Genomic DNA, 27,067 nt, shown 5'->3' on the forward strand with positions numbered 1-27,067 from the left:
ATAACGATAGTGATAATGTTACCTGTGTCTGAAGTCACTATAATATGTTTTTACCGACCGCTTTTAGACGTTGACGCTTCGTGGAAAAAATGTTTAATTCGACGTGCGGGAATCCCCGCACCGAATCATGCCACTCGGAGGATTGATAAGTATAGTATTAGAGCTTTCCATTAAATTATAAAATTATGCAACCGAATGAAAATAAATAAAAGTAGGTAAAAACTTTTGTATACCCTAGAACCACCGCATGACGTTAACAATCTACTTTTCAATCAATCAATTTTTTTCCCAACTTTACTATTCATATTTTAGCCTTTTTAGTTCAATACAGTACCTATCTTTATTTACAACATTGCAAATATTCTCCATAATCTTTAATTCTCCATCACGCCAGAAGGGCAACATTGTTTATGTCAAATAATAAATGTCACTCACTACGTCAAATTATATCACTTATCTGAATTCAAGTTAAATGTCGGTTATGTTTTTAATTGAACACTTTCAATTATTTAGACTTTATTAGAAGTATCAAGATAATAATATTTAATGTTATAGTATAAAATATAATGAATATTACCTTTTAAGCAACTTTTAAATAAAAATAGTCCATCAATTGAACGTTGACAAGTGCTAAAACTTTTTCCCGCCGTTAAGCGAAAGTGAGATTTTAAACTGTGGTTAACAATGTTATCGACGGAAGATTTAGAAAGGCTAATTGCGGCAAAACGGCGTGAGATACAGCAGGAGAAATCCGCTCTGGGTCTTTCGCCGCCTCCTGCTGATGTAAGTACGAATTACCGCGTACAATACTCGTGCTCTACTGCGACCTGTTGCTCGCCTCTCAATGGAAAACTCAACTCTATCGATTTTCTGCCAGTCGCCGGCTGCCGGCTATTGATTTGACTGTGTCTTGTTAGAGATAGAACAGTTTTCTCTGTAGTCTGTACGCGATCGTTTGTTAATATTTTCGTAAATATTCAAAATGTAATTTTTAATCTTTAGTGCTTTTTGTATTATTTTTTACTGTTGGTTATCTTTTTATATTACATAAACTATGAAAGGTAATTATGAAAGTTTATAAAAACTATTTTTTTTTATTTGTAAAATTATGTGTTTAAAAAGTGAATTAAAAATTATTTTTTAAGTTTTGATAATTTATATTGCTGATATAATTTTTTAAAAACTGTGCTTGCATAAGACAAAATATATTGAACATAGTTATGTATAAAAAGAAAATCTAACAACACAATTCCATCAATATTCAATATATCCATAAAAAAATGTAAAGTTGTAAATAATAAATGTAGCTTAAGTCTCTTCATATATGAATTAAAAAAAATTATAAACAAAATTTCAGTTTCTGTTGAAATTTCATTAATATATAAAAAAAAGATTCACGTCTTAAAACATTGATGTAAAAAATATTTGCTATATATAATACTAAAAAGATTTTATATAAAGATATCTAAAGATCATTATTTTTCGACACCTATAAACGGATACTTCTCAATTATGTATGGCCAGTAAACATGAAATGTCAAAATGTATTGATTACACATTAATTTCCAATTGACGACTCCAAAGCTCACGCTGAAAGCTCGTTTATCACCAACGAGTTTTTACTACAAGAAAAATATTTGTATTAATTTTAGGCATATTGTTAAAAAAAAAAAATAATCATACTACGTCCTTCTAATATATATGAATATGTATACTTATACTTTAAATTCGTATAATTTTATCTCTAAACTATTTTTGGTGAATAAAGCGTTGACCTAATTATAGAATAAAAAAGTTAAATCCAGAATACCTTAAAATATAATTTATTGGAATGAATGCTCTCATAATATATAAATTTCTGGCAATACTTATACTAAAATATAGATTTGCTTAAATCTGCTAATGCAATTTTAATAATTATTTTACTCCGATTTATAAAAAAATTTGATAGGCTATAAAATATGTCTTTGACTCATCATCATCATTTCAGCCTACCACAGTCCACTGCTGGACATAGGCCTCCACAAGTTCATGCCAAAAATGGCGTCAACTCATGTGTTTTGCCCATAGTCACCCCGCTGGGCAGGCGGGTTGGTGACCGAAAGAGTGGAACAATAACCATTTACGTCAAAATTAAGATTTTTTGACGACTCGTTGGCGCAGTTGTTACAATAACTGATTGTCTCCTCAGAGGCCGCGAGTTCGATTGCCATATCTACTTAAATGTTTGTATAGGTCATACAAATGCTTGTCGACGTGTGGGCTTTAGGATTACGTATTGTTAAACCTCATACATTTTGTGTCATTTTCTGTGTTAGCTAGAATCCTATTATCTAACAGAGTGCGGGTTTTTTTTACGGGATTTGCAGCAGTTGCTATTGAAACTACCAATGTGTTGGCCGTAACTTATGGCGATCAACTTCGCTGAAATATCGGGAAATTGAAAATGACAATCACGGTATCACATACATGTAAAACACGCATAACGGACCACCTTTGTGTCTAAATGCGGAAAACCGAGCCCAAAAAACAAAAAATTCATGTAAAAGTGTTGGTAGCTACCGTGAAAGTTAAAAAAAACATATATTTTGTTTATTTACAGGATGTTTCAAACAAAGAGAATGAATTGAAGACTGATAGAAGAGTGAGATTCAATAGACCAAGAGCTCTGTCCGAAAATAATGTGCCTCGAGATGATAGTGAAACACAGAACAAAGAAGAGTCATTCGGAGACGTAAAAGAAGAAATCTCACCCGACTTAGAAAGATATATACGGGTAAGTGACAGACTTTATACCACTGGGGTGCCAAATAGCGGTTACCGTAGACTATAGGTGTCTGCAAAATCAGAGGCATCGCAAGCGTGCTGCCAATCCTATCCCCGACCCTGTCGACACTACTTGAAAGCAGTCTTATTTAGCTGTAAACTTTAGGTACCTAACTAGTTACGCGGCACTAGTGTTTGCGCAGGATATTTCTGGCTGTGTTCTATAAACTACCTGCAGTCGTGTATGTTGTTTTAGTGTCCCGATTCCTAAAAATAACTAACAATACAAGTTTGAAACCTACACAATCAAGCCCTTAATATACACAAACGACTAACTTTCTAGATAAGATAATTGTTAATTCTTTTGAATAAGCTTTATATAATAAACGTAATCGTTAATATTATATACGACATTAGAATTTCATTATATGTATAATGAGGTCAACGTTTAATTGCTAATAGGATTAAATATTAATAAATAAAAGTAATTATTTAACGTAACAAAAATTGTATCAACACTTACAAATAAATCGCTTTTTCTAGCGTTTCAAGCGTACGGCTTACCTAATGGTAAGCGATTAGCGTAGGCCTAGCTTATAGAGGTCTGTAACACCATTTATGCATTATAAGCGTGTTACCCTACCTCAATTCCCTCCAGGATGTCTGGTAGATGTCTTCGTATATCTTTTTTTTTGTTACTATTTTTGATTTTAATAGTGTACACTATAAAGTATTATTATTATCAAAGTCCTGATGTAAACTACCCACATTAACATAAAAAGTATAATGAAAGTAATCTATGTATTGTTATTTTTTATGATTTAAATATAGAAAGTCGACTTAAATATTCGTAACGACTTTAAAACTACGAATACATACTCGTATTATATAACACAATATAACAATGACTAATAAAACTAAACTTAAAAACGTACCTCGCGTGTGTTCAATTGTGAACAGTTTACTATTATTACATCAACTACATAATTATTGTAATCTTGAATTGGTTTGAAAGATAAACACTTCAGTAAAAGTAATGTGTTAAATAATAGTTGTCCGTTAACTGTTACTTCGCAGGAAAATTTATCATACGGGAACTATATATACATTTTTCCGGGTTAAGTCTTGGGCTACTTCAGACTCCAACAACCTTGGTGTAGTGGTGCCTGGGCCATGGACACGCTTAAAACACCGGCGCCGGTGTGCGAAGGAAGTAACAGTTAACGGACAGTATTGACTAGTATTTAACACATTACTTTTACTGAAGTAAACCGCCGCGGCGGTTTGCGGGTTCCGCTCAGGATGGATATTTATATTTTACAAATATTTCTTTTCGGTTTTGAATATCTGTGGGTCTTCATCGTGCCTCGGAGGGCACGTTAAGTTTTCGCTCCCGGTTGTTATCATAATAGAGATTGTTACTCATAGTAGGGAATATGTATTCCAACAGTAGTGAAGCAGTGTGGTGGACATTAAGGTCCAATCCTTCTCCTACATAGAGAAAGAGGCTGAGTCGTTTTGAGTTTATCGTTAAGGCTTATTGGTAATAGCTATGATAGGATGACAATTTCTTTGTAATATTCTGTAAGTGACCCACGTCAATATGCTGAGCAAACGTCTCAAATTAAGAAGAAAATCTTGTGCTTAATTCTGCGTTACTGCGCTCTAACAGATGCCTGAGAAATTCTTTCGAATTTTGTAGATTGTTTACAGATATTTGCCTTAATCTAAGAGATAAATATGTTTATTTGGTATTTAAACCCTTTGAGGCTTGTCGAATACGGTCAAAATATATTAAAAGGTCAAAGTATATAGTCTAAATAGTTGTTTCACAAGCGCTTATTTGAGAAAATAAATAAATTATAGCCTTACTCGGAAATAGACTAACCCGAAAACCAGTGGTTAGATTAGCGTGTTTGAACAAAAAACAAAGTATTCAGCCTTATAATATTAGTATAGATACTCGTAAGTCTGCTAATTTTATATTTAATATTGGCTGGAAGCTTATGAATGAATAAGTCGTATGAGTGGCACGACTGTGTGTGATTTTCAACCATTGCATTAGCAAATTATTAAGATTTACTAACTAATACTGTACTGTATGGCTACGGTACTAAAGAATATATCCCCTCTCTTCCCGTGGGTATCGTAAGAGGAGACTAAGGGATAACACAATTCCGCTACCACCTTGGAACTTAAAAAGCCGACCGGTGGCGGGATAACCATCTAACTGCTGGCTTTGAAATACACAGGCCGAAGACGGGCAGCAGCGTCTTCGGTGCGACAAAGCCAGTACTGCGGTCACCAATCCGTCTACCCAGCGTGGTGACTATGGGCAAAACAGATGAGTTCACGTTATTTTTGGCGTAAACTTGTGGAGGCCTATGTCCAGCAGTGGACTGTATAGGCTGTAATGATAATGATGACTAACTAATCCAAAAAGATGTTAATAATCTTTGCGGTGGGTCCTAAGATTACCGTGTTCGTAAAAGCAAACAAAGCTTAACCGAAAGTTGAGACAGACTTGTACAAAGATGTCGTCACCAAAACTGTCCAAGGCTAAAGTTGTCTTCTAAAATCCGTATATTGAAGTGAAATTGAGATTTTCATAATTCCGAAAAACAAACTAATATATTCAATTTCATTATTTTAATCGTTTTGTGTGTCGTTTTACGTTCCATGTTACTCGGCCACTTATTTCAAGTCTATTCCAGAAACGAGGACTAATAAGAGAAACTTGAATGAATGTGGTCATAATAAATTTACAGAAATTAATGTTAAGATTCAACTTTAACTTTTCAAGCATGGAATTCACTGAAATGTAGAAATTCCATGACAAAGAAATATTAGAACTTCTAAAACATTTGACAAACGTCACTCCACAGGGCTTCATGTAAAACGTGATTTTACTTTCCATAACAGGAAAGCGAGACCTAAATCATGTATGTGACGACCACCATATATTTTATCAATTTGCAAATGTTCCACTGCTAAGCAAAAGCTTCCTACTTTTATCTCAATAGATTTCAACTTTTAAAGTGTAGATGTAAACTTCTCTCTTCGACTTTCAGATATGCATGGCCCAAAATTTTATATAAATCCCGCAAATTTTGCAAATAATAACAGTTTTGATATGCTGTCTGGTTACGGCAGTACAGAATATAGCACCCCCTCTTTTCCCGTGGGTGTCGTTAGAGGCGACTAAGGGATAACACAGTTCCACTACCACCTTGGAACTTGAAAAGCCGACCGATGGCGGGATAACCATCCAACTGCTAGCTTTGAAATACACAGGCTGAAGACGGGCAGCAGCGTCTTCGGTGCGACAAAGCCAGTCCTGCGGTCACCAACCCGCCTACCGAGCTTGGTGACTATGGACAAAAGACGTGAGTTCGCGCCATAATGTTGGGCGCGAACTTGTAGAGGCCTATGTCTAGCAGTGGACTGCAATAGGCTGAAGTGATGATGAAGTGATGAATAGTTTTGATACGAAAAATGACTTAACCCTTGTCATAATCCTTCGGTTATGATCGAACCGTTTTACCCGCTAGTCTAGCTCGTCTCTAGTCCAAGTTAAAGCCAAGTGCCAATTTATCAACAGGACATAAAACTGGTGTAAATTTGAACAGGCAATCAAAAGTAATAGAACTTGCTGCAGTAGGCGGGCGATTGCTCTTACATTGATTTGACATTGGCAATGCTGATATTACAAGTAATTTCGCTAAGCGGATTTTTATTGAGTTATCAACTTCTGAGGTCATTCCACTAATATTACGTCCATTGTACTCAGGTTAGATTCATAGTATTAATTAAAACTTAGTTATAATAAATTTAAGCGAATCTGAATTGAAATGAAAAATGCAACAATAAAAATGCAATTAACAAAAATGTTGCATAAAATAATCGTTTAAAAATTGTCTTCATTGAGAATCATATTGTTCTCCTTTTTTTCCTCCTTAATAAATAACTTCAATAAAACTAAAGTGATTATGAACAAACATTCGTAGACCTAAAAATAAAATTATATAATTCCTTTTTAAAAGTAACATTTCAGTGTTAAATATTATTATCATAATACGACCGTTAATAAAACAAAGAATGCAATTAAAGTGACGTAAAAAAGAAAAACAAATTTTATAAAAAAAAAAATCTTTCATAAAACACCTTTATACCTAAAACCGCAACGACTTTAACCTTGGCGCATTACGGCCTCCATATTTTTACACATATTCATAGAAGGTCAAGTTACAACGGTCCATTATATTCCAGTACAAAGGCATGAGAAACTATATATATGTATGTACGAGTATGTACTATAAAATGCATGTGGATAATTTAAGACGAACATGGCAGTAATGCGCATGTCAAAGATTCTACTGCAGTGAAAGGCCGGTCATACACTCCCAACTGCTTAATATTTTTTTGCTTAGTAATAGTTATTATAAAAGTGTCTCACTCATGGCCCTCGTAAGTGACCTAGTAGATCCTATGTTGGGGGTTCGACACAAAACTCAAACACAGACGCTACGATCCAGACAAACATTTTCATGACATGTACCATATGCTGTTTTTTTAACCGACTTCCAAAAAAGGAGGAGGTTCTCAATTCGACTGTATTTTTTTTTTTTTTTGTTTTATGTATGTTACATCAGAACTTTTGACTGGGTGGAGCGATTTCGACAAATTTTCTTTTAATCGAAAGGTAGTGTGTGCCAATTGGTCCCATTTAAATTTATTTGAGATCTAACAACTACTTTTCGAGTTATATCTAATAATGCGTTTTTACTTGACGCTTTTTTCGTCGACCTACGTTGTCTTATACCGCATAACTTTCTACTGGATGTACCGATTTTGATAATTCTTTTTTTGTTGGAAAGCAGATATCCCTAGTTTGGTACCGTGATAAGGAAACCAGGATCTGATGATGGGATCCTAGAGAAATTGATGAAAATTCTTGAAAATTCGCAATAACTTTTTACTGGGTGTACCGATTTTGATAATTCTTTTTTTGTTGGAAAGAAGATATCCTTAGTTTAGTACCATGATAAGGAAACCAGGATCTGATAATGGGGTCCCAGAGAAATCGAGGGAACTTTTTGAAAATCCGCAATAACTTTTTACTGGGTGTACCGACTTTAATAATTTTTAATTTAATCGAAAGCTGGTGTTTGTCATGTGGTCATATATAAATTTCATTGAGATCTGATAACTACTTTTTGAGTAATCTCTGATAACGCGCAGTTACTTGAGTATTTTTTCGTCGATCTACGTTGTATTACTCGTCGATGTAATTGAAGTCGGTTTTTTTTCGTTTGCGAGCAAACACAATTATTATTTATTTATTTATAATTACACCTGTTTTTCAATAACATGTACCGTATTATTATAATTTATTATTTTTATCCTTTTTATTGTTATTTGTAAAGTACATGACGTCACCAAAAATACTAATACGGTATAGTTCGCGTCATGTAAAAAGAACGCTGAAAGAAACTGGAGGGGGTGCGTTTGCGCATGGGTATACTCGCGCACAAGTACTACTGTTTTATTTTTTAATTAGGCTTTCACTCGCGGCTTCGTATAATGGTTATTGGCAGGTACATTAAAAAATACTAGAAATACAAGTGCGAATAATTCGGACTAAATAAGTATAATAATTATCACTTTACAAAATCACAATTTTTTTTTTAAACAAAAGCAATAACAAATTTTTTAGTTATTGAAATGTCGTATTCAAAAATAATAATTATCTGTACTCCCGATATTCGTATCTTAATAGTTTTTATGTGTTTAAAATGATAAATTGATAATTGTTTTTTAGTGAAATAAATAGTAAATGGAGAATTTTGTAATTTAAAACTTTTGTGCACGATAATATTTTGAGTCGACATCGAACTGTCAACCGCTGTCAACCAATAGCACACCGGCAAGCATGCGACACCTGATAAACACTCCCGTCCCCCTACCCGTACCACCAAATAGACCGATAAATCGCTTCTGCGCAGCTTCAAGGCCAGCGTTCTTTTTACATGACGCGAACTATACCTACTCAAAATCGCATGTCTGGAGCCAGCCTTAGAGCAACGCTGAATATACAATTTAGTTGTTTGCATGGTAGAAACGGTTAACGAAGAAACTTTTATTTCTATTAAAAGTCGATCTACGGTAAGTATAATTGATGTGATAAATATGGAACGTGGATATAAGCGGGTGGTATAAAAGTCCACCCGTGACCATGGTTGCTGTAAAGTATCCGAAACGTCGGGCATTTAAAAAACTTAATAAGCCGCGACAAAATCCGTTATTGTTATTTTATTATAATGATATGTTTAGGTTTCTATAGGCTGTTTTGTGCAAGGTTCTCTTTTCAAAATAAACCAATATTGGAACCACTTTTTTAATGTTTAACTTTTTAATTATAGAAATTATAGTTGAACCTCTTTTTTAGTGTATGTTAAGAAATGAATTTTTAAAAGCTATAATAACCTACGTTATTGTATCTACGATTTGGTGAGGTACGTTTTGAAGCTACTTAGTAAGGACTTTTTATGAAGATTTTACTGACTGAAAATGTAGGTACCTACGAATAAATTATAATTGTATTTTACCGCGACAGATTATGGAGATTTTTTAATAATTTAAGGCTTTTAGAGTTTAGTTCTACGTCTATAAATTCTAATAACAACTTCAAAATTAATATTTTAATTAACAATGTTTTTTATCTAAACAATTTTTTTAAAGCTAATAAAGGCGGTATGTTATCAAAAATTAATTACGGGCGCTCTTGTGCGATTAGTCGAGTGTCCAGACAGACAACTTCATTTATAAAATACAAGATGAAAGGGAGATCCCTTTCAAATCTGCCTTGGCACTTAACGTTTTTAATCTTGAAGTTCAGCCTTAATAGCTAACAATAATAGTTGGATGTTATACGAGTACATTTTACTGTAATTAAAATTAAAACTATGAAGACATGATGTCTGCGATTGTTAGTTCTCTAAAGAATGTTGAGGTTATAAGTGTATACATATGTATGTATGTGGTTGTGGTGTGAGAAGTTACCTTAAAACCAACGGTAGCGATTTTCGCTCGAAGCAAATGCAGCAGCTAAACCGCGTAAATATAACAGCGTAGGATTAAGCTCTAAAGGTTCTCCAATGTGGAGAATAGGCCTTCGCTCAGCGATGTGATGTTTAGGATTACTTACATGTTAGTTCAATTCGAAATTGTCGTTTTCACGTTTGATTCTACGGGATTTGGCACGATGACGGCTGAGACATGGTTCATATTGACCGTAAAAAATAAAATTAAAAACCTATATTAGCGTTCTTCATATTAATCTTTGTAAATGAGACTAAACGATCTTACAGATTTAACTTATTTTCATATTGTTATGTAGGCTACACATATAAATAAAATGAATATTGCTAAGCGCATAACTCGCGAATGGCTCGACCAATTCGGTAATTTTTTCTTGTATGTTCCTTTAGGCCCACGGAAGATTTTAACTAAAAAAAAATTTAAAAATAAATTAAAAAAATAATAATTATAATAGTTACTTTTGACAGAACGAAGTCTGTCCGGGCAGCTAGTATAAATATATATTTTTAATAATTTGATTAACCTTATTAATTAGACTCGCCATCATTACCCTTAGTTACATCGTTGAGGTGACACCATCAAAAGGTAACGCATTGATGCACAGATACTCATTTCCGTTTTATTATAATCACCCATTGTTCTAACCAAGGCTGCGGGCAAGTTCGTAAATGTTAACTATGTTGCACTTATTAGTTATTATTAATGAGTAAATAGGTCACTTGGTCTAATAACTGGTACCATCAAACCATCAGGCGTATGTTTTATACTAGTAAGTAGGAGGAGCACTAGGGGGGCAAACAAGTGTACGGTCGACCTAATGGTAATCAGATGCCGTAGCTTATGGACGCTTGCAACACAAAAAACATTACAAACGCGTTGCTGACCCTTTTTTTTACGTGGGGAAAATCCTTCATGGATACCCTACAGCGCGGGAGCGCCAGATCGTCCGCCTGGGCGGGGCGAGATGGGGTCGTGCTAGTATTTTTCTGTAAAGTCTTATTATAGTTAAACAACTGTATACAATTATTCATGAGTAATCATCACTCATCATCACTTCAGCCTGTCGCAGTCCACTGCTGGACATAGGCCTCAAGTTCGTGCCAAAAAAGGCGTGAACTCATATGTGTTGCCCATAGTCACCACGCTGGGCAGGCGGGTTGGTGACCGTAGGGCTGGCTTTGTCGCACCGAAGACGCTGCTGCCCGCCTTCGGCCTGTGTATTTCAAAGCCAGCAAGCAGTTGGATGGTCATCCCGCTATCGGTCGGCTTTTTAAGTTCCAAGGTGGCAGTGGAACTGTGTTATCCCTTAGTCGCCTTTTACGACAGCCACGGGATGAGAGTGGGTGTCTACGAGTATATTCTTTACTGCCACACAGCTTAGTCCAATATCAACTTTGTATAAAACAAATCCCAAAAATTATTCTTTCATTAAGAACGTCAATTATGTATTCATTTCTTACAAAGGGATTGTTATAAATATAGTTGGTTGAAGACATGCGCTGTCTTCACATACAATAGTCGGCGTGACAAAGGCCATTGTACTGTTTAACGATTTAATCATACTTAATTTAATAATGTTTACGTTTTAAATACGAATATTTTATATAATTTTGCTTTTATTTATTTTTTGCGTAGAGGGAAAGAATCTTTTTTTTTCTCTGATTTCTGTTACTGACAGATTTTCTGTATAAGAAGTTACGGTTATGTTGAACAGTCTATTTAATATTTACTTCATATTTATGCGAGAAATTTATTTTCCTATACTATTCCATTCCATTTTTTTTCTTAAATCTATACAAATAAATAAAATTGCAGTGTCTGTTTGTAATATTCAAATAACCGCTTTTTACTAAATGCATAATATGGATGTATACACGGTACATTTACCAAAATATTTTTTTTTATAATTTTTGTCTGTTTGTCTGTCTGTCTCTTTGTCTGTTTGTTTGTTCCGGCCAATCTCTGAAACGGCTGAACCGATTTTGATGGGACTTTCACTGGCAGATAGTTGGTGTAACAAGGAGTAACTTAGGCTACTTTTATTTTAGAAATTTATTTATTTTATAACTCTGTGAACTGAACAATAACTTTTGTTAAATTCCACGCGGATGAAGTCGCGGGCACAGCTATAGTTTTTTTATTATTATTTAATTTGTTAATGGAAATAAGCAGCAAACACCGTAGCTTTTCGTATTTCAGATTCTTTTAAGAATTGTCAGTTTTTGAAAATGGAGGAAGTTCTTGGTTCTATAATCTAGGTACAAATTCGTCTCAGAATTGTTAGGGTGTTGTAAAGGTGGGTAGTTCTAAAATGTTACCTACGAGTATATTGTAGAACCACCCCCTTTTCTGATTTCTTTAACACATTTATTTCGCTTCGATTCATATTCATTACACAGAAGTTACTTATACATTATATGGCACTATATTAGATTTATGTATACGCAGTTTTAGACAACACACACCGCTGTACAGATTTGTCTCAGCACCTACGTATATTCGCGTGATAAATAAAATCATTATTTCGGTCGCGTTGCAAAAACCGACCATAGAATTTCGTATCAATGACGCAATGTCTAAGAATACTGTCGGAATTAAAATATTATAACGAGGTGTGGCTGTAGTATTATGCGTAAATATATCATCATAAATTATGACATTACATTTGAAATAACTTAAGTACTAAAAAAAATATTTTACCTAGTTTAAAAAAGGTTTTATAAAAAAAATGAGGTTAGCACTTACTAGTTTTTAATAGGCTGCTAAAATAACCTTGGTGTTCTTTTTTTATTTTTTATTTTAACCTAAATCGATTTTTTTTTATAAACGTCTTCGTCTTCTTACTTACCGTTTCTTAGGGTGAAATGTCGGAAACGCAGAAATTTCATAAAAAGGCTTTTTCATAAACTTTTATAATTGTAGCTTCAAAATTAGCAGAACTCAAGTTATCCTACACTCCCTATAAAACTTTTGTGTCCCATTTTACCCCCGTTGAAGGTGGATTTCCAAAACTGTTAACACGTATTTATCTATTTTTTATATAACGGTGATATTAGAAAAGCACACGAAAGAAAACGCAGGCAATAATTAGTCAAGGTTTTAGTTATTATGGGGTTGTTAATTAATAAATGAAAGTTGTATCTGAAGTGCTATAAATCATAAAGAAACGAGGCAAGGCCGCCATAACTCATACTTTATTAATATGCTAAATATTTTAACACTGCATTAATTAAGTTATATTTGTTTAAAAAATTAATGGTTTGCTATTTCGAGTGTTAATTTCATGTAATGTATACATTAATAATAATAGTCTTCGACTTATTTTATTGCCTTAAATCTTCTGTATATGTATCTATATATAAAATCGTTAGGTCATCACGAAATCTCAAAAACCGCTGGACGCATAAATATGAAATATAAAAAATAGGAGATTAGTTCGTATTAAATATATATTGAAATTACCTGAGGGAACATCCATTAATTACGTGAGCTCAGAATGGGAGGGGGGAGGTTCCAATGAAATCTCCCCAAATCTCACTTAAACCGAAGGAGGTAATGTAAAATCTCATTTCAACTTCAAAAATATATAAAATATTACTTTCACGAAAAAGTACACGAGTCTCCAGGGATTGAGTAAAATTTATAAAAAAGTGTTATTTTTATCTGTTTTTGCTTAGAATTTTATTTAACTTAAATTAATTATAGTATACCTGAACGGTTTATTATTTTCCCGAATAATAAATTTAATTTTAGTTTAAAATATTTTTTAGCGTCAATCGACGATCGGGTGGTCCAACAAATTTCACTAAGTTTTACCTAAAGGGGGGAGGGGCCTAAACTGATTGAAAAATAGCTATGTAATTAATTGATGCTCCTAAAATGGCTTGAAAAGATCTTAGGCAAGTACTCGTATGTTAAAAGTCCCAGGGGAAGTTGCTGGATCTCCTACTGGGCGCGTCCCCCGGGTGGCGGATGACATGCGAATTGCTTGCCCTGCTTGCGAGTGATGATGTGAGTGATGAGCGAGGGGTCCTAGTTAGGTTGCGCTCCTGAGGATAGTCGGGTCTTTGGGTGGGGGGCGGGGTTTCAACCCTCCTTCGGCTTGGAGGTCGTGTGCGGTGCAGAGTGGCACCTAGGGTGTCACTCGGTGAGGGTGTGGTGCTGTGACGGCGCGGAAACGTGGGGGTCGGGTTTTCCTTCTCCCACGTGGAAGACGGAGTGGGTTGGTTCGCTCGCCCGCCCTAAGGCGCGTGATAGCGCACTCTTGCGTCGAGGCCGTGTTTCGCCGGTGTGGGATCCGTGACCACCCTGGCCTTTGCCGCCTCAGGTTGGCACTGTCCGCCCCGCCCTACGCCTGGGACGCCGGGGCGGCGCGAGGAGGTTGCGCCTTTGGGGCGCGGTGCCGAAAGGCTGCGGTTCGGAGGGTCCGTCGTCCGCATTGCACGGTCCCGAGAAGGAAGGTGCACTTTACGTGTTCAAGTGCCTTCTGAGGTGCTCTGCACCACGGTGGGCTCGCAAGGCCAAGCGCCGGTCGGGTTGCGGAAGCACGTCATAGCGTCCCCGTGATCCCGCCAATGTGTCACAGAAAGAAGAATAGTAACTTCATAAAACCTCATTTTATAAAGTCGTTTAATGTACTTTTTTGAGCATGTACCTACAGACTAAATTATGGTTTGTGTAATCATATATAAATATATATAAATTAAAATATTTATATAAAGAACACAAAAACTTTAGTCAACGACATTACCAGGCTCGCAGGTCTGCGTAGGAGTTTACAATTGATATAATTTAGGAACAGACGAGGTGCAGGATGCACACAAGAACTCGTCTTTCTGTCTTTACAAGCGCTGATAGTGACAAGTAATATGGCTATATGTGGTTGAGGAATATGGAAGAAATGTGTGGATTTAATGACGTATGTTTTCTTATACATTAATTAGTGTTTTATAGATCAGTGATATTTATTTATTCTTGTAGCATGTGTATTAGGTTCGATATCGCGCTTGTTAAATATTTTCTAAGAACTTTTTGTTAAAATGTTGTTGTCACTGTGTTTCACTATTTTCCGATCTCAACCTGTCAACCAATCTTTAAATCTTTTCAATCTCAATTTATTCATCTTTTGTAGTCTTAAAATTTCACTAGTGTTAGCACAGATATGAACTTGCAATTGTCAGGTCAATTCACGTAATATTATTCAAATATTCGTAAGAATATAAATGTAATATATGCGGCTTAAATTCATTTAAAGAACTATTGTAAAATATGTGTTATTATAATTATATAATTTAATAAATTTCGAAAAAATACACAATCATGCAGCTATAAAAATATTTCTAAATTTACTTCTTTATTTTACACTTTCGAATATATATTACGTAAAATCACTGCCTATTTTTATCAATAAATATATATAGTAATAAAAGTTTTTAGAATTGTGTTTTCGTCTGTTTGTAAATGTATTAGTATGTTTGCGTGTCAATGTGTGTTTGAATGTTGTTTTAAATTATTGTCTGATGAGGTTTCTTATCTTCGAGCTTTCGATATTATTGTGTTCAAACAAACACTTCATCATTCATCATCATCATCATTTCAGCCTATCGCAGTCCACTGTTGGACATAGGCTTCCTCAAGTTGGCACCAAAAATGACATGAACTCGTGTGTTGCTCATAGTCACTACGCTGGCCAGGCGGGTTGGTAACCAACACTTCCGCTATAATAATAATATGATAAAAAAATGCGTGCGTACAAAGTACACATGTCAGAAGTGAAACTTCTTTGGCAAACTAAGTTTTAAGCCTCGTTTATATTTATACAAATCTAAAGCTTTCTAAGCTTTCTTTAGATTTCAATTCCAGCGCCATCGAAAAAGTTACCGTTTCATCAAAACGTTGCCGTTACATCCGTAAAAATTTTACCCTCATACGCCTAAAGAAGTTTCACTTCAATAATAATGACTTGAATTATAATATCCGTCCGGTGTAGGGTCTAGAAGCACACGGCATAAGCACAAATGCGTGGTATAGGCGCAAATCTGTATGGCTTTCACAAATATTTGTTATATGCGGAGATCAAACCCGTGGCCGTTAAAACATTGGCCAGTAGCAGATACCACCCAATCTTTCGTCGTAAATAGACCAAAAAACACTTGATTTACTAAACGATCAATAAAATCTAGGCGTAAAAAGGGTGCGCTAGTGGGAGCGGTCGAAGGCGAGGCTCCGTCGATGTACAGCCTGCATTAACTAAATTAGGATATCACACCCTTATGTTTGTATATTTTATTTTTATGTAATAAAAACCGTTCTAGTTTAGTAACGCGACTTGTGGCCATACCATTAAGCAGATATTTGTATGTGTACTAATATTTCTTTCTGGTCTGGACATACGTTCTTGTAGGTCTCCCCACAGAGACTCGGTTGCTTCGACGCGTAGACGCCTGATAGTGTTTGTTACTTAAGGTAGGAAAATTACCAACATTAACGTGATATTTTTAACACCTCCCCGCCACCTCCCCCTTGGTGGTTGTGGTGAGACTTTAGAAGGTATTAAATTTTGATTAAGAGGGGTGGGTACCTATTTTTTGTATTTCGCGATTTTTTAACCAACCCCCCAGTCTCACGTGGTTAGTAAAAGACACCTTGCGTGGTGAATTAAGCTCTGACCCTTCTATTTAGAGAATAAGGTTTTGCCCAGCAGTGGCACGTTTCAGGTTAATTAATTTATCAGTCATATATTATTGACATGATCATCACTGCTTCATATGAGTTGGTATTTATAGCTGCTGTTCCGCCTGTGTGTTTCGCTATAGTATGTCAAGACATGTTGTGATTTACTGATTAAATGATATATTACTATCCCCGAACTTAAGCTGTAGAGAATATATATATTATAAATAGAAATTTCTATAATAAAAAAATAACAATTTTTATACACACATCCGCCTGTTCCTAAGATAGACAATGGTCTATTCCTAGTTACGAGTAAAAACGTTACAGATAGTCCGATTATAGGAACCGACTGATAGTCATTACATAAATATGTGTATCATTTGCTTGATGTCCATTAAGCAATTTGTCACGGAAACATTTCGAATTAGATATAAATAGCTAATACGCGCGACTTCGCCCGTCTTTTGTTATTGGGTACATCAATCATCTATTTTATTTTCAGAGGAAAAATCAAAAGCATAGCTTTGCATACTTTTTAACCGACTTCCAAAAAAGGAGGAGGTTCTCAATTCGACTGTTTTTTTTTTAATGTATGTTACATCAGAACTTTTGCCCGTGTGGACCGATTTCGACAATTTTTTTTAATCGAAAGGTAGTGTGTGTCAATTGGTCCCATTTAAATTTATTTGAGATCTAACAACTACTTTTCGAGTTATATCTAATAATGCGTTTTTACTTGACGCTTTTTTCGTCGACCTACGTTGTATTATACCGCATAACTTTCTACTGGATGTAGCGATTTTGATAATTCTTTTTTTGTTAGAAAGGAGATATCCCTAGTTTAGTACCATAATAAGGAAACCAGGATCTGATGATGGGATCCCAGAGAAATCGAGGGAAATTCTTGAAAATCCGCAATAACTTTTTACTGGGTGTACCGATTTTGATAATTCTTTTTTTGTTGGAAAGAAGATATCCCTAGTTTAGTAACATGATAAGGAAACCAGGATCTGATGATGGGATCCCAGAGAAATAGAGGGAAACTCTTGAAAATCCGCAATAACTTTTTACTGGGTGTACCGATTTTAATAATTTTTAATTTAATCGAAAGCTGATGTTTGTCATGTGGTCACATATAAATTTTATTGAGATCTGATAACTACTTTTTGAGTAATCTTTGATAACGCATAGTTACTTGACTATTTTTTCGTCGATCTACGTTGTATTACTCGTCGATGTAATTGAAGTCGGTTTTTTTTCGTTTGCGAGCAAACACAATTATTGTGTAAAGACACGTTGTGCTTGTAAAAATTGTTCCTTTCAACTTTCATGCGTCAAAAAATAAGAATACACAGTACTTTTTAGATATGAGCCTAAACTAATGCAATGTGTATTTCTTTGAAATAAAATAAAAAAATAGTGTTTTGTGCATACAGCAGCATTTTTTTTTTGTTTAAGTTTAGAAATGGATTATAATATCACTTTATCACTTCAGCCTATCGCAGTCCACTGCTGGACATAGGCCTCCCCAAGTTCGCGCCACTCATCCCGGTCTTCCGCAATCCTCATCCAGCCTACACCGGCAATCTTACGTAGATCGTCGGTCCAACGGGCCGGAGGACGTCCCACACTGTGTTTGCCAAGACGTATATAGATTATAATATGTATGATTTAATTTAACGCCACTCGCTTGTATCTATCTTATATAGATAAGGCTTCAAATCCCTCATTTCCTAACAATAAATCATAATGTAACGCGTGCATAAGGAAGTTACGCGGCTGCCGTAATAACTTGCAGTATTTAATGCTCACTTTGAGTAATTTTTAATTAAAAATGCATTTGGTAACGTTACGCCGCTGAATTATGAAACATTTACACATTAGACTAGATTGTACAATGTACAGGATTAGTCTTTTAATTACCTATTGTATTATAGATATACTAGCTGACCCCGCAAACGGATTTTTCATTTGGATACATAACTGATAGTGATAATGCATGAGGACTATCCTGCCGGCAGGCAATGGTCTAAACTTCATTTCATTCTTCACGTCATTACATTTCTTTCATGATCATTTTTTTTTAATATAATAATTTTTTATCGAAATTTCTTAAACGAGTTTACTTAGCTTAAAAAAAAAAATCAAAACTAAACCCGTTTCACAAATTTCGATTTAACTTTTTGCATTTTTAAGTACGGCAGTATTGTTGTTTGACGAGAAACGCTGATAAGCTGAGTCTGATTCGTTGGCACAAGTTAGCACGATGTCTGATTAAAGATATTTAGGAAAAAACTAATTATAGAAGTTTTTATGAAAGATATAGAAACCAAAATTAGTATTGTTTGTATATCAGTATGATCGTTTCAATATCAGAAAATCTGCCACACGAAATGAGATATAGACATGCGGCGGCAAGTCCGGCCAAGCTTAAAAAACTATTCACAGTTTTCAGTAATGTACCTATTGGTTGGTGTCTTACTTTAAAGGTAATATAGGTTTCATCTTAAAACAGTCTATAAATGGAGTTTTACTCTGTAAACAATTGTATGGAAATCGTAATAAAGTCGTGATGTAAACACATAAAAGTAACTTAAACGAATTTGTGAGTACCAGCGAATATGCAAAGTTACGATTTAAGCAATTTAATATAGTATTTATATATTTTTTATTTTTTGCTAGTGTATAAAGGCCCTTAAAGATGAAAAATAAAACAAAATCGATAAAAGATTGGAAAATTTCAGAACGATGTTCACGAAGTTTTCATGGATAAACTGTAATTAGCTTTGTAAAAATTATTTCCCGTATTACCCATATATAAAATTAAAATAAAGTAGAACTGAAAATAAATTAATAATTAATTTCTATTCGTAATACGAGGCAACGTGTGTTGAGTCGGTTAGTATAAATCTATAAAATCAGCTGTAACTGAATGAAGAAATAATACTCCGTAGCGTGATCGCGAAATCGCTCCATAGCGTGTCGGAGTCAGTTTGAGGTATGATGCTCGAGCTGATGGTTGCGGTTTATATACCGATATCGGTGTTCTATTTTTGAATTTTATGCTTTTTATTAGCTATCATCGATACAGATAGTAGAGTTGTGTCAATTATAGTGTTATTTTTTAATCTGGATGTGTCTTGAATATACATTGCTTTGTGAAACTTGTTGTCTATGTTGAATTGAATTATTTGTTATAATTAAGGTAAGTAATAAATTATAAGGTTTTTTAACTGTTTATTATGACTAACAATGTATCTTACTAAATTTAAATTTAAAATTTATTATGGAGTTAAAGCTAATAGCTTTCGTTGGCATTATGCCAAACTAGCAGGGATGATTTCGCCAATGTCACGTAGAATGGAGTAGACAAGATCGATCGGTCTATAGTTTGTTTAATTTTGCTCGTATCCATAATCCATCCAGGATTTATCTGTAAAAACAAATAGGATTGTCATTTTCAGCATCTATTTAACTTAAACTTATGTTGTTATAGTCAATGTTTGACTAGATTTCTGCTTCGGTCTCGCTTAATTTATAATCCTGTTTAAATTCGAAATATTTTAAGATTACTCAACTAAAAAACTTATATCAATGATTAATTTTCGAAACGTATAGTTTTTTAAACGTAATAGTTCCTGACAATAGTATGTGCAAAGTAACAAAGTTGACGATATCATAATATATATATATATTTATTTATAACGATAGATTTTATATCAAGCGACATCGCTCCGTGACTAGCTTTTTTTTATTTTTTATATGTCACTAGGTCGGCAAACAAGCGTACGGCTCACCTGATTGATGCTAAGCGATTACCGTAGCTTATAGACGCCTGCAACACCAGAAGCATCGCAAGCGCGTTACCGACTCAATCCCCAATCCCCCCAGGAGCTCTGGTCACCTTACTCACCAATAGGAACACAATACTGCTTGAAAATAGTATTATTTTGCTGTGATCTTCTTCGGTCAAGGTACTACCCCAGTCGGGCTGCTCCATATTTTGAGCAGGAAATTCCTACTGTGCCCTACCTCAGTTGGGTTAGCTGCTCGTAACTATACGTATAAGTATAGTTACTTAGACAGACAGACTTAGTTAGACAGTAATTGTCAAAAGAAATAAAAGTTCGTTTCTCTGAAATTAATGATTTTTGCTATAAAGTCCAACATTCCATTAAAGTTTTTGTATGTATGTATTCGAAGTGGTCATTTAAGGCTTCAGCCCTTTATAGAGTTCAGTTATTCGTCACATCGTATCAGAAAACTTCGTTATCTGGGTCAGGGCGATTACGTCTGATGATTGTATGGTAATCTCTGTATTATTTTTATGGTTAGGGCGTTGGTTCAGTTTTTTAACCCCGTGATTGCAGGGCAATACTCTATACAGAATTGTGCTTACTAATATTATATGTAAATTATTTCTCTCAGTCTGCCTACTACCTATAATTTTAATCTTGATTTCTAAGTAATTTTGTTGTGTTAGGAATAAATTTGAACTGGTAGGTCATAGGTTACTTTTTGTCGCGAATATAACTTATACCTTATACATTTTTAAATTTAGATGTAGGTAATTTTGATGTGTTAAGTTCTGAGGATATATATATATATATAGGTTCGTCGCAAATAAAAAGGAATTTAAGGCTTTCACCTGAAACGAACCATTTCCAAATCTAGAGATGTAAATTTTTTTTTATCATTACAGAGTATAAAACAAAGTCACTTCCCGCTGTATGTATGCTTAGATCTTTAAAACTACGCAACGGATTTTGACGCGGTTTTCTTGAGTAAATAGAGTGAATTCTAGAGGAAGGTTTATATGTATAATACATGCATAATATAGTAGAGGAAAAGTTATAGTTTTTAGAGGTTTCTAATGTTATGTCGCAAATAAATACATTTGTTTGCGCTTATATTCCAAATATTTATTTTATATTTAGTATCAGCATTGCACCCATGCGAAGCCTGGGCAGGTCGCTAGTATATATAAAATTCATCAGTTTTCTAAAAAGAATGTATGTTGAGTTGTATGATATTTATAATACAAACGAAAGTAGGCTACTTAAAATTTACTTTAGACGTAGATGAAGTTGCGGTAAAGTATAAGCAGTTATTAGGTGCGTGTGTTACAGACATTGTTACTATTATTTACTTTCCTTATAATTAGTTCAGATGGCCTCGTGGATAGGACAACAATTTTTACTATAGGTTATTACCATAGGTCGAGTTATTGTGGCCTTATCGATAATTACACGTTTCAAAGCATTTCCTTAAAATTGAATTAGTTATGCCATACTGGTCCCAGATTCCGAGAACAAAAAACGATGTCTTTACTGCTAAATATATATGCTATAGTATAAAACACAAAAATTCGCTGTATCTGCTCCGAGCGGAAATTTAATCTGCGACCACCAGCTTTTAGACGTCTACACGCACCACTACACCATGACAGTTGCCAAGAGTTTGTTTTATCAAGAGAATTATGTAATAGATGAGAATGATAGCCTACCCAGCAGATGAACTTTCTTGGTTATTAATTCCGTAAGAACCCTCTACAAAAGTACTAGAAAACTTTAAACAAGAGAATTAGCCAACAGTCGTTCTCTAGCTTTGAGTTTAGCAAAATATTCAGGAATTCATTTTGATTTTATGATATTATCATAAATTATAATAAAACAATCTAATCAACCCTGTCTCACGAGTATTGTACGAGGGGCGGCCTAAAAGTTCTGAGCCTAGGGTACTTGCAGTCGTACTATTTACTTATCCGGTCACTATTAGAACGACATCTACCCACTATATAAGCGAAGTTTCACGTTATTAGCTTCATTACGCTTTGAGTAATTGAACCGTAAACATCACCATGTCTGAGTCATCACTGCACTTAACCAAGTTTGATTGTCATCAAATTCCTCGTTAAAAAGGGGAAAACAACAAAAGAAATTTTTGAAGAAACTTCTAATGTATACGGAGAATCTGGACCGTCGTCAGCCACGGTTAAACGATGGACACGCCTATTCCAACAAGGCAGAGAGACTCTGGAAGATGACCCCCGCTCGGGCCGGCCGAACACCGCAGTCACCGATGAAAACATCGAAAAAGTAAAAAAAATTGTACTGTACGATCGCCGAATAAAATTGTGGCAGATAGCAGAAGAGCTTGGCTTTAGTAAAGAACGAGTTGGAGATATTATGCACAATCATTTGCATATGAATAAAGTCAGTGCGCGTTGGGTGCCAAAAATGCTCACGCCACTTGACAAGCAGCGGCGCGTTGAAACTTCTGAAGAGTTTTTAGACTTGTGCAAGGATAATTTGGAAGAAATTTGCACTCGTATTGTCACCGTTGATGAAACGTGGATCAGACAATATGACCCAAAATCAAAACAGGAGTCAATGCAGTGGATAGAGAAGGGGGAAAGAGCGCCGAAGAAGTTCAAGGTGAAAAAATCGGCTTCCAAACTCATGGCCACCATTTTTTGGGATTTGCGAACTAGTTTTGCTCATAGATTACCTTCTAAAAAAAATACAATGAATGCAGAGTATTATGCTGGGCTTTTAAAAAAAGTTCGCGAAGCCGGCACTGGCACCTAGCGATTATTTTTTATTTAAAAATTTGAAAAAAGACTTACGGGGACGAAGATTTGGGGATGATGAAGAGATGAAGGTGGCTGTTAATGAACATTTTCTAGCCAAAGACGCGGGTTACTTTTTATCAGGGATACAAGCCCTCTATAAAAGATGTCAAAGGTGCATTGAAGTCCAGGGGGACTGTTACATCAGAACTTTTGACCGTGTGGACCGATTTCGACAAATTTTTTTTTAATCGAAAGGTAGTGTGTGCCAATTGGTCCCATTTAAATTTATTTGAGATCTAACAACTACTTTTCGAGTTATATCTAATAATGCGTTTTTACTTGACGCTTTTTTCGTCGACCTACGTTGTATTATACCGCATAACTTTCTACTGGATATACCGATTTTGATAATTCTTTTTTTGTTGGAAAGGGTATATCCCTAGTTTGGTACCATGATAAGGAAACCAAGATTTGGTGATGGCATCCCAGAGAAATCGAGGGAAACTTGAAAATCCGCAATAACTTTTTACTGGGTGTACCGATTTTGATAATTTTTAATTTAATCGAAAGCTGATGTTTATCATGTGGTCACATATAAATTTTATCGAGATCTGATAACTACTTTTTGAGTAATCTTTGATAACGCGTAGTTACTTGACTATTTTTTCGTCTATCTACGTTGTATTACTCTTCGATGTAATTGAAGTCGGTTTTTTTTTCGTTTGCGAGCAAACACAATTATTATCTAGACTCTTAATGCCCTAGGCTCAGAACTTTTCAGCCGCCCCTCGTATCTAACCGCCTCTGCTTATTGAAGTAACGATGGTATGTAAAGAAATTGTGTATAGGGATCATAGCGTCATCACATAGTCGAGGTAGAGATTTTATGAAGAGTTCTTACGTTTTTAATTTAATATTTCTTATTTAACGATTGGTGTGTTTTACTAAAATCGGGTGATAAATAAAAAAGTTATGACGCCTTAACGAATGGCGTGGAACAAATATATTCAATCTAGACTGACGTATCAAAGCCCAGCCTAAACTATTTATAGTAATAATTTGAATTTTTTTTTAATAAAATGGGGGGTTGAAAGTTTATATGAAAATCCATCATGTTAATTTTTGAGACCTAACATGAAAATGAGTATATAGATAAATATTTAACTGGAAAATGAGAAAATGCGTAATTTTTTAAATTAAAATTTAATTTTCGTACTTTATTTTTGAACTACTGATGAATATTAGTAAAGAATAAAAATTATTAATTTTATTATTAAATGTATTAGCTGCGCTCCTTCTCCTACTAGGAGAAAGAGGCCTATATGTCCTGCAGTGGGATGTTACACGCATAATCGTCGTCGTCATAAGTATATGATTTATATAGTAATACTAGCTGTGCTCGCAACTTCGTCCGCATTGAATTTAACAAAAAAGTTATTGTTCAGTTCGCAGAGTTATAAAATAAATAAATTTGTAAAATAAAAGTAGTATGTTACTCCTTACTACATCACATATCTGCCAGTGAAAGTGCCGTCAAAATCGGCACAGCCGTTTTTAAGTGTTATCCGAAACAAATAGACAGCCAAAAATTGTAAAAAATGTTATTTTGGCATATGTACCGAGTATACATCCAACTGAACATTAACTTTTTTTTGTTAAATTCCACGCGTTCGTAGTCGCGGGCACAGCTTGTTGTAAATACATATAATTAATTTATACGGGAGCAAATCCCGCGAAACAGCTAGTATACTCGTATAAACATGTATTCACAGTTTCTTTGCCAATGTACCTACCTAAAATAATTAATCCGTGTGGGAAAGTCGGAGAATTTATGAAATTCCTTGAAGATGATACAGTCACTAGATAATATTCTGTAACCACTTATTATTTCTTTGGCTTGTTTCATCGAAGTTTAAGAAATAATTTCGCAGTTGATTACATTGTTTTATAAACAAAATTTTACACTTGCTGTAACCGCACTGTGCACTCCGTGTGAATTGTTTCTAACACCTACAATAGACAGACTGTACCAACAACATGCATACGACTTTGTATGTATTGAAAATACATACTTATGTAAGTGTATTGATAGTGGTTGTGACTGTAAAGTTTAAATTTAATGCCACATAATTTCTGTGGTCCCCTTTAAGGAATTTTAACTGTCTTAATGAGAAAAATTGCTTTCGCAATTATAAAGAGACTAGATAATTGTGTTTGCTCGCAAACGAAAAAAACCGACTTCAATTACATCGACAAGTAATACAACATAAGTAGACGAAAAAATTAACAAACGCACTAGTCGTCACTTCAATTTTCGAAGGTTTCCCTCGATTTCTCTGGGATTCCATCATCAGATCTTGGTTCTCTTATTATGGTACCACCCTTGGGATATCTCCTTTCCAACAAAAAAAAGAATTATAAAAATCGGTTTACAAACGACGAAGCTATCTAGAACATACAATATATATATGATCGAATTAAGTAGCCTCCTCCTTTTTTGAAGTCGGTTAAAAATAGCTAAAAGAACAAAAAGATAATAAATGTACATTACATGCATCGATTAATTAACATTTTAACGACATTAACTTTAGTTTCGATTTAGATAAAGTTAGACACCCGTTTGTTATCCCAACAATGTACTAGACCAGACGTCGCCGTAACTATGCTAATATACTCGTAGCTTACCGGTCATATGTACAGCATGTTGATATATAGGTCATGTATGATATACACATACAAGTAAGTGGCGTTCAATTTACGACACCTCCAACATACCATTTTTAAGCTGAATAAAAATACAAAAAAAAACCTGTCAAATAGAAACAGTTTAAGTTCAGTTGTAAACATATCTTGTGCTTAAGCTACTGCTACTACTTGACTTATTTTTTTGTGTATAGCTTGAAAGCTGTATGTAGTGTAATTATGAGGTTTCATTGGATGCCTCTATCTTTTATCCACGTATAACATAAGACGCCCTTTGCGTTTTAAAAAACGCATTAATCTCTCAGACTGTTCATCACTTTTTTCTTTGCTTCTATGAATTAAAAAAAAAAAAAACAGATATTGGCTCAGTGACCACAAAGTACTAGTATCCCGCGTAAAACTATAGTTATGCATAGTTATCTATTCCTAGTATAGGTATAATTTAAAAAGCAACTATTATTACTTCATGAAATATCGAAATCTTGGCAACGTTGTTCCGTAAACAAATTTCCTAACAAAGAAGTAACGAAGTCATTATAACACTTTTTTTTCGGAATAAAAACTAGTTTAAAGTCGTAAATGCAAAGAAATTATGCGCGAAATTGATTGAGTTGTTTACGTGAAGACGTTTGTAAATCATTTAATTTTTATTACTATAAAAATCTTTTGAATGTGAATTATAATTTACATACAATGAGAAAATTCTAATTACTTGAACAATTACACGGTATAAACATATTTTGCATAATTATTTCATTAACTACAAAAATTATTACTTCTATTTACTTAGCTTTGTAACTTAAAAAATTCTTCAAAGTTGTATTATTTAGGAGATCTTATATGGTATCATTGCTATTTGATAGAACAACTTAATTACCTTTTTTAATGGAATAGTTTTAATTTAAAATTGAGACAGGTTACAAGCACGTTTTAATTATAACCGATTGGCGGGTTGATTAGTTATATATTTCAAAAAAGTGGAGTGAAGCTCGAGTAGAGACCTTAGAATAGTTCACCCTGTTATATACTATTTACGTATTACTAGAATCCAATAGTAGTTCAAGTTTGGCTTCAGTCAGGACATCTGGAAAGGGCTTTTTACCGACAATTTTCACTTAACGCGCTTCTGCAAATAAAGCTACCCGAAGTCTAGGCACGCCACACCAGTAAGATCAACACTGTTATTACAATCACTAGTAATAAAATGCATTAGTAGTTAGTATACCTAATAATAAATAACATATAATA

At 34.4% G+C, this 27,067-nt stretch overlaps 1 protein-coding gene across 1 annotated transcript in view; it reads left to right on the forward strand.

The window, feature by feature from the left end:
• Positions 1-581: 581 nt before the first annotated feature.
• LOC123664546 (histone-lysine N-methyltransferase, H3 lysine-79 specific-like) overlaps positions 582-27,067 on the forward strand; it is a 32,350-nt gene continuing 5,864 nt past the window's right edge. The window contains exons 1-2 of the mRNA XM_045599079.1: positions 582-783; positions 2,603-2,776. Of these exons, the coding sequence (XP_045455035.1) occupies positions 685-783; positions 2,603-2,776 (273 nt within the window). The 5' untranslated portion in view covers positions 582-684. The remainder of the gene's footprint in view (positions 784-2,602; positions 2,777-27,067) is intronic.

Source organism: Melitaea cinxia, chromosome 22, assembly GCF_905220565.1.
Source record: "Melitaea cinxia chromosome 22, ilMelCinx1.1, whole genome shotgun sequence".
In the NCBI taxonomy this organism is placed as follows: domain Eukaryota; kingdom Metazoa; phylum Arthropoda; class Insecta; order Lepidoptera; family Nymphalidae; genus Melitaea; species Melitaea cinxia.